Raw genomic sequence first — 11982 nt, 5'->3', positions numbered from 1 at the left:
CATTTTCAGTTGCTGCAGCATTCACACCCAATGTGAGGATTAGGACATGAGGATGATATTGGTTAGGATGAAGAGGGAGAGGAGAAGATGATCCTATTACGGCACTGTTTGTAATTAATCAATAACGTCAGTTTAGGGTTGAGAAAGGTCAAGGGTATTTGTAAACTTTTATTACATCTGTTTTTTTGCGCTGTATTTTTTTTTTGATACAAAGATCAAACTCTATTGTTCTTGAATCGGATGCTCTCTCTCTCTCTCTCTTTGTGTATTCTTTTGTCTTCCCGGTCGCATCCGGGCTCTTATTGTGAAGGCGATGCGCTAAGCACCGCCCACCGCCAAATTCACCATGGAAACCGCGCATGCGCGAGCAGGCAGCTGCTTGAGTGTTTCCGCTCTCCTAAAATAAAGAGCCGAGGACGAGGAAGCAGATCGCGGCACCGAGGAACAACAACACACTCGACCAAAACGGATCTACCCGGCCTTTAATCTCGCTTCTCTCCACCTCCGACTCTCTCCGTGTTCCCCCACATTGGCGTTCATGGCTCGAGTGTGAGCCGCCGCCGCCGCTGCTGCTCACCTTTACGTTGGTGAGTCGTCTCTTTTTTTCGCCAGCTAAGCAAACCGCCTCCTCGGTTTCTTGTAGTGAACATCCAGCCTCGTGTCCGTCGCTAACTGCTTCCTGATAAAGCGACAGCAACATCAATCCAGAGCTAATTTGCTAACCGACGAGGTGGTCTTGAGATTAAACCCAGGGTTTTGTCTCTCAGGACCCGGCCGGTTGTGTCAGTTTAATAGCTACACCGTTTAATATGGAACTCAATAGATATGTTTATTATTGAGTTCAGGTAGTCGGGAAGGGGAATCTTGCTGATAAAAGGGTGTAAACAGCTGTAACGCGGCCGTATTGTTGTGCTCATGCGTTAGCAACAACAGCAGTAATTGATAGTTCCAGTACAGTGTCACGCTGCACAGACGCAGCCCGTGTCCGACTGTGACGATAATAATTCAGCAGGTTGTTGTTGTTGTCTCTCTGCCCCTGCAGGCCCACCGCACTCTTTGTTTCAAGAGCGCTCAGTACATTTTCACGTGTCCGCGCGTGTGACTGCATTTGAGCTCCGCCAAGCTCGACTGAGACATTTCCTCCCCCTCACCACTCACGTATTACCACAACTGGAAGGCTGTCGTTTCCCATCACAGTACTTGTTCCTGTAAAACGTTCAGGCATATCCTGTGAGCAAACTGGCTCCAATCACAACAAAGAGCAGTATGGAAATGAAAAAGGCTGGAAGTGTAAATGATCATACTTTTTGTGGAACAGGAAAGTCATGTATTCAGAGGCTGTCAATAGATGGAACTATTGAATCTCGATCACCACACACCAAGGCTGAGTTAACTCTTTATTTGGAGTGCTACTTCTTATCATCCTTAACTAGTAATTGATACCAAAGTTACGTTTTATCCTCAGTCTTGTTATGGTTTGTTTCCACCGACTGGTGTGGTTCCTTACTCTTTGTATCCGTCAGGCAGTGAGCGCCAACACAAGGTTGGGTAACATACAGGGACCATACGTGTGAATCACTTCAGATACGTTGGCATCGTTTGGCCTCGTAAACACAAATAATTGCGCACTGTAGTGTTCTGACCTGTACTGGATCTTTCCACCAATAGCTCAAGAGCCGTGAGAACCTCCGTGGTTGTTGGGATTTTGTACACAGTGTGTAATTTGGTTGCTCGGTTTGGGTTGGCAACCGAATAATTGGCATGGTCAGTATGCCAACTGGTTTTTGTTGGGTCATATACGCCGGATGTCACAAAATCAATGCAAGAAGATGTTCTCTTTCACATCACTCCCCGGGGAAATGAAGAAGGCACAAGTGCTAGGATTGTCCAGCTCGAGCTTCTCACTGGTGTTGTTTGGTATCATCACATGGTCTTGGGTCAAATATGCCCGATTTTGTTCCGTTTGGAACTGTAATCCTGTCCTGGAGTAGAGGATGTCGGCCAGTCAACAAACACTTGACAAGACATGCCGTGATGTTGTTTTCTAGGAGGAAGTCAAGATGCACTGTAGGTTCATGATTAGCCCGGACTGGCTGCACTGCATTGTTGGTTAGTATCTGAACAAGGTGGCAAACATGGCTGGCCAAAGGCGCTAGCACGTCTCTTGACTATATAAACCAAGATAACTGTCAACTGAACTGTTCTGCTTGGTTTGAATGGCGCATATTTGGTTTGACCAATTGGTTGAAAATGTTCTTGAAGAGCCTGTGAGGTTCTTTTGGTTTTGCATGTTGTTTGTCATGCTAGTAATCGTCCAGTTCCTCTTTTTGTCCCCAAAGTCGGCATCATCATTATTCAATAGTTTGGCTGAAATGATCTCCAAATGTGTCTATAGTAGAGACCTTTTTGAGAGCGAGTGAGCTTTCAGTTTTGGCACAACTGTTTCCACATAACTGCATAGGTCGGTGCCAAGCTGTTGTAGAAGTGTCTTGGACTATCTCGCATGTTTGGGCATCAGGAGCTGCTCCAGATGGACGCAGGTTTGACTTACTCATGCTTTTCTGGCACACCAGTTTGGCTTGCCATTGTGTATGGTACTTGTTTTCATTGCAATGTCAAGAGTTCCACTGTTAAATCCCCAAACCAAACACAGACAGCTGGTTGCTACCCTGCGCTCCAAAGTTTGTTTTTTGTTGGCCAATTACTGGTGGTGGTGGTAACTCATCAAACTTATCAAACCAATAAAGTTGTTGTTAGCCACCGTGCTTGAGTGTGAACATACTGCGTGGCAGAATAAGGCTCGTATTGTTCCACTGATTTCTTCACTTTGTTCTCAGTAGACTTTGAAGAAGAGATACTCGATTTGGTTTTCCACAATCAACTGTTGACGCTCGTCTCCATCTGCGTTTCTGTGCACCGCATTTTAAAGATAATAGACAACAATAAGACTCAACATAACATAAAGACTCTTGAATGAAATAGGTTTGTGTAACAGCAGCCATGTTTTGTTGCTTCCATACCTGTGTACAGGGAGGGTTATGTTATGTTTGACATCTTGTGAGTGGAGATAAGAATGTTTTGCCTCTTGCTGGCTTCCACTCACACTATTTTTATTTATCTAATTTGATGTTTCGTTCTGCAAGTCATGTCCTTACAAAGTCTTCACACTTTCTCGGACCACAGAAGGTTCCGAGGGCTCGGCAGGCCCCTTAGTGCTTAACAACAAAGGGGCCTTTCTGTGGTCCTGCCGCTGTCTGCAGGCGCTGAGGTTTTTAACCATCAGCAGCAGCAGCAGCAGCACTGGAGCCTATCGGCTGGAAATCTCTGGCACACTGGCTGCCCTCTCTTCCCAGACACATGCCTGCGCGGCCTCTCTGTTCGCATCCTTGTGCATTCCTGGAGCCGCGGGCAGCTGAAAGACTGCAGTAGCAGCCTGCTGGCTGGCCGGCCGGCCGGTTGTCTCACTCGTGTCTGAAGTGGACAGTTGCCCAGTTTTCTTTGTCTTGTTTTGAGGGGGCATCATTTGCTTTCCAAATGCCCTTGATGATTCGCTGACTGCTCTCAGAAATGATAAGAGGCCATTTCCACCCTGGTTGTGTTGGTGCTAACGACCCTTTGTAGGACCAGCAGGTTTTTTACGGCTGGTTTCTTTGTGAAGCACAGTCATCGGCGTGTGCCGTTCTAATGCCATGGAGGAGAGTCTGTCAGTCCACAAAGAGGGCAGACATTGGATTTGAACAGGGCTCTTACACACACAACTAAATAACTTGATTTTCATGTGAAAGTGACTGATTTTGAAGCAGACTTTTCATTTGAAACATCAGAGTTTATTGGATATTCTTAGTTGAATATTCCATCAATTCACAACATTCCTCTTAAAGATGATCCTTGGTGGTTTGATGAGCATTACTTTCCATGTCAGCGACACTACTCCATTATTAAAATATCTCCTGAAGACACACACACCCTTTGAATGTTTTATGAAACAAGGAAGTCGTCCAGGCTGTTTGCTGTTCTTGTGGCGTCTATTTATAGAAACGGCCCATCCCAGCCTTGTAATTTTCCTCACAAGGTACACAGGCCACCTTGTGATGGTTACAAAGATAATTCAAATTTGCCACGGTGAGATGTCAACCGTTTTGGCCGGGGTGTCGTCAAGCCCAATAGTCTCGCTACAGAGTCAAGCACAGCTGCGGATGGGAAATGAAGTGTTTGTTTAAGTGGTGTGATTCTAAAATGGTCCTTCAGGAAGCCAAAACTGAAACGGGATAAAAATAGAACTGTTTTTAATGGAATTTTCACTGTGCAGAGTCAAAGTAGATGTATTGGATCTATTTCACAGTGACCACGGTTTCGTGGCAGCTCAGGAAACAGGATCATTGTATTAGTTATTTGGACTTTTAAAATGCAAATGTTAACAGCTTACTTCGAATACCGGGAGAAATTCAAATTTCTTTTAGTCAGACTACACAAGCTGGATAATCCAGTTCATAGCTAGCTCGACTACGATTTGACTGGGTGTTGTGCGGCTGCACATGTTTCAGCTACACAATGGAAGTAAACAAGTGGCTCCTCTGATGTGAGAATGGTCCGATAACCTCATATTCATTTTGATGTGTAACTGGGTCCAGTACGATAGTCTAAAACACACCCCTCTCTGTTTTACCTTCTCATGTCCAGGATACATCCACCAGACTGGGGGGGATTTAAAACGCGTCTCTCAAACTCGAGCCATCATGTGATTTCTGTATACGTGAGAAAACACTGTGAAGCCAACGTTTTGCTCAACACATTATGGAGTCACTGTATCTTGTTCCATCCAGCCGGCGGTCTGCTGTCTGATTCCTCTGCAGAGAATTGATGGCTTCCACCTCTCTCTGTCTCTGTCTCTCTCTCTGTCTCTGTCTCTGTGTGTGAGAGAGAGAAGGCAATTAGGCAGATTCTGCTTAAGTTTTCAATCCACACAACCGCGCTGCTCGATACTCTGACCTCGGCTGGAGGTCACCCCTGCATTACAAATGCCATCCTGAGCGGCGGTCTGCTCTGATCACAAGATGCTTCTGAACGCTGCCTTTGGCTCAATAAAGGACCCAAACTGTTCTGCCAAATCCGACCTGCGTCATTCCCTCCTGCTTGCCAGCACTGCATGCAGGTATGCTTCTCCATTATACCCTCGGAGGGGGGTGCTGGAGAGGATGGTGACAGTTGGTGTTGTGTTTCTGTGTTCTGTCTTGTAAAGGGACAAGAAGTGCCAACCTTAGTCCGTGTTCTCTGGCTGCTTGTGTTCGTGTGCACGGAATAATTCAGTACTTAAGATCAAACTGGGGAGACTGGACTTTTCATTGAGCTGGTCTATCTTGTACACAAACAACAAAACAGAGTGTCGTGACACAATGACACACACAGAAGCCTGATTGTCGTGCATGCAGAGGACATCACTTCCTGCTCTGACCGAAGAACTTTGACTGCACATTGAAGGACATACGACAAACATGAGGGCACAGATTGATGTCATAAAAAAGGTAGCGCTGACATATTTTTGAGTGGCGGCCGAGATTGTATGGCGTACCTGGGAAGGTACTGCACAGCGTGCACTGACCAGCTGACTGGGATTTAAAAAAATTCTATCATCATCCATGTCCCCAAAAAGTCAGTAACTGAAGTGTCTGCAATCATGAAGTGCTTCGAAAGACTGGTCTCCCTCGGCACATCGGTGCCTGCTCCATGGTATGCAGGATGCACGACTCCAGCCAAGAGAGCACTGCAAAGAGTGATCAACACGGCCCAGAAAATCATTGGCTGCAACTGTTTCGCCAGGTCCCATTACTTTAGCAAAGCCATGAACATCATCAAACATTCACCAAAGGAGTAGCAGCTACAATCTCGTTGTAGCAGTACAATGACAGTAAAGGCCATTCTGATTGTGACAAGCGCGTACCGGCTGGCCTTTCTGATGGGTGGCTGGACGAATAAGCGTTTGCTGGAAAGTTAGTAGCACTAAAGGAAGATTTCAGCTGCTGCAACTGGAGAAGCAGGAAGACAGGAAACGCCGATGCTGCATGTATACGAGCATAGTCTAATTCATGCATTACTGAAAGATGTCTCTCTCACTCAAACTCTTTTTGCCGTCACATTTTTGTGAGTGCCCACTTGTGTTTACCGTCGACTGTGCTGCTGATCTGCATTATTAGTGGCTGCCTTCCAAATGCAACCGTGCCATTACTATAGCCATTAGCCCGCCAGCGTTGTCTGACGGTACTGTCCTTGCTGCTATTTCCAGAGGCCCTGCAGCCTGCCAGTGGACCAGTTTCCCTACATAATGCAGATTTTCTTACTTGGTCCAGATCTCTCTGCAACGCACCTGCAGCTCATTCATGCAATGATGACATGTCTGGGACATCAAACTGCATTTTCAGTTCAGTCAGGATGTGCATTGTCTCTTCCTGTGCGGCTTAACACGTCACAATGCTATTGTTGTTCATGTGTCAGTGCAGGAAGCGCCTGTGAGGGACAATTTTATGATTTAGAAAATACATTTTGTATGTGTTCATTGTGCGGTTAACAATCTAACTACACATGCTTTAGGGCATTTAATTTCTAGCACTGTTTAACACTTATTTTACAACAACATGGGTAAATATTTCCTGTTATTGTTGTTTAGAGCAGTCTTTCCCAGCTGCGACACATCACTGTACGTCTATGGTGTGTCGAAAGAATGTGAGCAAAATCTGCATTGTCTCCTCACATTGATAAATCGTGGTAACCTATTCTTCTTTCCATTCACTGATGACACACTTCGACACACACGTACAAAACCAGTTTCTACTACTTAAACATGCTATATTAAACACGGCTCTGTCATTTGAGCGGCTTAACATGGAAATGACATGCTACCACAAAAAAAGGCAAGGTTATTTGCGAGGCCTGAATTTGAATCGCTAGTTTGTCCCAATATTGACTAAAAGAAACGTTGGCTCTTGGCTTACTTGGATGGCGAGATTTCACGCTACAGTTAAGAGTGAGAACTGATGTGGATCACAATAGACCCCATGCTGCTTCAGCCTCTGGCAGCAGAGCTGAAGTGGTCTCAGTTTATTTAGGTTTGAGTTGCTGAAAGGGAAGCGCGGAGGAAGAGGAAGCAGCCTGATCTGATGACGAGGCACGCTGTGCTCGCTCTGACGTTATTTTTACTCTCCATCCTGTGCCTCGATGTTGCCTCTGGTTACGTAATCCGGCAGAATGTTGATAGTAATCCATGTTCTCGATCCCTCTCTCTCGATGTGGCCTGCACAGGTTAAGCCGTAAAGGACTCCCTGGTTGCCGGAGGAAAAGATGTGCAATGGAATGGTAGCTGTCGAGACGAGAGCCCTGTCCTCCTTGGCCTGCTCTGGATCCCACAGGCTGGCTGCCTCCCTGCTCCTCCTGCTCTTTTCCCTCCTCCCTCATGGTCACGCTTCAGGTAAGCCTCTCTCCCCTGCATGATCTGCATCAACCGTGCCGCCGTCTTTCGCTGGCCTCCAGTGAATTGATCGTTTTCCCATCGTCTTGCTGGTCAGCCCGATAAAATTGGCCTCAGTTTACCCAAGGGTTCGCTCGGTCCGCAGATTGAGAGCTCAATCGCGTCCGCGGAACTCTCCGCCTAACCGTGATTGAGTGAAACAGAGAGCATGTTTGTTGTCTGTGGTCACGCTGCTGTCACGAGGTTTTCATCAGCCGTGACATTTATTGTCCTCAGAGAGCTTTTAGCCGACTTAGCAGGTTTTGGTTGTTGCCTCTCTCTGATCCTCCTCAGGTTTCAGCTTTGTACTCCTCAAGCCATCCGCTTCAAAAGCGATGTGGAACTCCCTTTGTTTTATCGCTCATCGTCACATGTGCCTCCTACAAATGTCCCCCGCCCCTCCACACGCCACCAGCTTGTCAAATGTGCCAGATGTCCTGTCACATGGGTATTATCTGAATGAGTGTGTGGGAAGTCCAGAATTAAATTGAGTGCTCCGGCCTGGCTGCCGACAATTGACTTGTTCAGTCGCTCACCCTTCTTCTAACCAAGTGTGACCCCCTTGGTTATGTTGTGACGGAGGTAAACCATTGTTTCTCTTGCATGGCCGTGCCTCAGTTTCTTTGCCCCTGGAAAGAAGGAATTCCACCCCCAGCTTTTATGTTTGTCGGCATCTGGCTTGATCAAAAGCCGTGATCTCAGAACTGCCTCACTCAACAAGAAATGCCTGAATAAAGACCCTAACCTAACCAGGAAATGGGAGTTGCAACTGAAGGCTGCTTAAGCACATAATCCCTCTGATTCTTTTGCTCTTCTCTTATGTAACACGCACACATGACTCATGTGAAGCCTGGAGGACTTGCACTCACGTTCTGGACTCACTAACATGCCCAGCCTCCTGAAACTGTACCCAATCCTCTCTTTTCGTCATCCATGCTATTTAGTTACATCCCTAAATATATGCATATATATATGTGATTTATGATGAAGTATAATTGTTACCTTTGCTGAGCGTTAATTGAGGCAGATTTGAGTGAGGGTGTGGGGTTGATCCAAACTGCCATATTAAAAGCACAATGTTCTCTATCAAACTGCAGGGCGCCATGAGCAAGTGAAATACATGAATTTGTCTTGGCAGACATTTAGTGTGGTTGTCACCTCAATGCAGCCCAGCGTCATCAAATGAGAGCCACTTGGCCGAAGATGATTCTTCAAGTTGTCTGTACCACTAAGCCAGTAGCGCAGAGGGATCTGCCAAGATCTCTGTGGTGTCAACAATTCCGAACCTTTGCTTTTATGGCTTGTGACATCTTTTCCACTACCTCGACATTTCGACATTTTCACAGTTTTGTCAATCTGGCCTGTTTATAGAGGCCATATTTTTCAAGAGCAGCATCACATTTCAAATATTAACTTTGTAGTTCATGTTGTTTTCAACAAGTCAGGTGTGACTCACTGGTCATTCCTGTCATACATTTGTCTGACTTCTTCCCCATAGTTCAAAACTGCTGACTCACAGTATTGGTTATGTTCTTTGAGAACAGAAAGCAGCACTGCAAAATGACTGTTGCACATGAGGTATATATCACAAGCTATTTACATTATCAGACCATCACAAAAGTTATCCTCGAACCTCATTGTCATCCTCGTGTTGATTCTTCTCTCCCCACGGCGTGCGTCACGTCAGCCCACCATGCATAATTCACGCTGGTTACCCGTCGACGTGTTTCGGGGATGATGGAATTGCTCTGGAAATATTCATGAATATGAAATTTCATCACTGCTCAGGGGCTCATTCCAGACTCGCGAATCTCCGTCAGCGGCCCGAATAGGGCTGGATACTGAAATGTACAGTACAGCATTTGCATACAGGAGCCCGTGGCCACATTGAATAATAAAATGCTCTGGGTCAGGTTCATCTGGAGGCATCTCAATAACAAGCTGCACAAATGATGAACAGGTGAATTATGAAGTTATTCGTCAATGGAGAACTGTGTCAAAGACCGGCTCGACTGACGTTAACTCGTGACTGGATGATGTTTTTTTTCATCTTTTTAAATAGCATGTCAGACATTTTGATGGTGTACACACCTTCAGGCATTTAGCATTGCTGTGAACCCTTATGATTGATCGATGGCATGACCTTTGACAATCCTTGGAAAAAGCCTCTAGGATAGATATATGTCACGTGTTTGGTCCTGTCCAGATAAGACCAGGATTGTGCAGGGGTGGCAAGCTAGCTCCCACTCGCCACATTCACAGCGTCTCGTCATGAGCCGTCCTAATGATACCATGTCAACTTTAGCCTCATTAGCTCCATGCTTGGATCACAAACGGCTTACACACAACTTAAAACTGAGTCATTAGTAATTTGGTGACCTAAATTCAGGGTCTGTGACAAATGATGGCCTTCGTTTTTCATGAAATTAGTCAGCAAGTGGTTCAGCAAGATTGACTCAATTCTGTGCAAGCTATGAGACATTGTGAATTGATCTTGAAGTTGAGCATTGTGGTTTGCACTTACCAAACAAGCCTCTCCAGTGTTTTGGCCGAGGCTTACGACCCACACCCAGAGGCGTGTTCACTCATTGTGTAGTTGTCCCTTGCGGGCAGCACACGTCAACTTCCTATAGTGTGTTCTACTGCTCTGTCTGTAACAAAGCTTTCCTCAACATTGCTTCCAAACAAAGTAAATCCACAACCAAAATACCTTTCACAGCCTAGTGGATTGCTAGTAAGCAAACAAAGGACCCTTTGGGATTCGAGTAAACAAAAGATTTGTAGATGGGGCTTTGGAGAATTACTGTATTCAAGTCTTTCCTGCTATTGAAGTCCGCCGTCATCACACTGGCAGATTAGTCATTGATTTCCTGATGAAGTATGTCGAGACTTGTGGTCATCTGAAGGTGTATTTGCTGCTGCAGCAGAGTTGTAAGTCAGAGGGCAAAAACACATTGCTCATTCTTCCCTGTCCATCTAAAACGCTGTCCTCTATTGCTATTGAACAGAAGAACACAGGAGTCCTTCTAAAAACAAGCTTATTGTGACCGGCCCGGTAAGAAATGTGGGCTTGGGAAAACCTAGGGGGAGTGAAGGAAGAGGTGGGAGTTGTTTCTCATTTCCTCAAAGGTTGGTGTTTGTTTATGTCACCGCATTGTTATGCTTGTTGGCTTGAGTTGAAAACGTTTGCTGCTAAGGGGCTCGGCAAAGGGGCCTTGACTGCTCCCTTTGTTTCGTCAGAAATGGTGAGAAGCAAGCAGGAATGTGAGGATGTCTTCTTGCATTGAAACCTATCATTGAGAAACACTGGACAACTCCCATAACAAATATTTTAGCATTGGTCTGGGCAGGTTGATATTTGAAAGTCTACAAAACGGGGATGTATTCGTCACCAAAATACCGTCATCACGTACGTCACGTTCAATGTAGTCATTGTAATGGATGCAAATGTTGGAATCCATTAGTTATTGCGCTGCTTCTTGTGTGACATTTTTGTGGCATATTTTCCGTACAACTGTAAATATTCAAATGCAAACCACCTCTCTTGTAGCAACGTTGACCCACGACTTGCCACTTAATCGACTGAGTCACTTGTGCAGCGTGGAGCTTGCACATGCTTCTTTCCTGCGGAGCTTGCTAGCTCAGGTTATAGCATAAGCAAACTGTTAAGCAGCCTCTAGGCTTCCAGTCTTTGCCTGTAAGATGAGAACTAAGAGGGCTTTTTTGGAGTGCGTTTGAAACCTCAGCAAGTTGTCCCTTCTCTTCACAAGCAGCCTGCAATTAGCTCTGTTGATGGACACTGCACATGTGGAAGAGTGCAAACGTGTATTGAACAGCACACACGCCATTTGCCGCTTAGCCGAAAGAGAGTGTTAATGGCAGTTTGGACAAATCCATCAGCCTTTGGTTTTCATTACCTGTGTGTTTATCGCTTCGGTCCTCATTCCCGGCTCTCCCTATGTCATTTAACAGCCTACCACCCAGTTCCAAAGGCCCTTAAGGGGATTTCTAAATGCTCCGGCAGACAAAGAATCTCTCAGCGGAAACAGATATTGCGCTGCGGACTAGCGACACAAGACCATTTCATTCACTTTTAAACAGTCAGGTGGTACCATTACTGGTGAATGGACTCACAACCCTGTCACCGCACCTTCAATCAGAGAAGGTACATGGGTATGTCACATTTTATTGCTTTTGCTGTGCCTGTCAGGCTGCCAGAACGAGTAGTAGCTGCTTAATTTAAGGGTCAGATTAGTATTATTCAGTCAAAACCATTTTTGTTACTGAAACCTTGACAGTGATGAAAACTCTTCTGCTTTGTGAGCTGGATTCACCATCGTTGACACAAGACCTGGAACTAATGGTTTTCTTCCTTGCAGTATCTCACACAACACATCTCAACACATCATGAGCGTGAAATACAGTTGGCAGTAGTCGACCCTTTTATTCATATAATGGCTTACCAGAATAAGCTCCTTGTGATA

The 11982-nt window shown here is 45.6% G+C and overlaps 1 protein-coding gene across 1 annotated transcript in view; it reads left to right on the top strand.

Moving 5' to 3' along the window:
* The first annotated feature begins 356 nt into the window (after positions 1 to 356).
* Positions 357 to 11982, top strand: part of susd6 (sushi domain containing 6) — a 29156-nt gene continuing 17530 nt past the window's right edge. Inside the window, exons 1-2 of the mRNA XM_053880427.1 lie at positions 357 to 587; positions 7294 to 7459. Of these exons, the coding sequence (XP_053736402.1) occupies positions 7333 to 7459 (127 nt within the window). The 5' untranslated portion in view covers positions 357 to 587; positions 7294 to 7332. The remainder of the gene's footprint in view (positions 588 to 7293; positions 7460 to 11982) is intronic.

The sequence above is a fragment of the Synchiropus splendidus genome, chromosome 12, assembly GCF_027744825.2.
Source record: "Synchiropus splendidus isolate RoL2022-P1 chromosome 12, RoL_Sspl_1.0, whole genome shotgun sequence".
Lineage (NCBI taxonomy): Eukaryota > Metazoa > Chordata > Actinopteri > Syngnathiformes > Callionymidae > Synchiropus > Synchiropus splendidus.
This window is presented reverse-complemented; position numbering and strand designations above follow the sequence as displayed.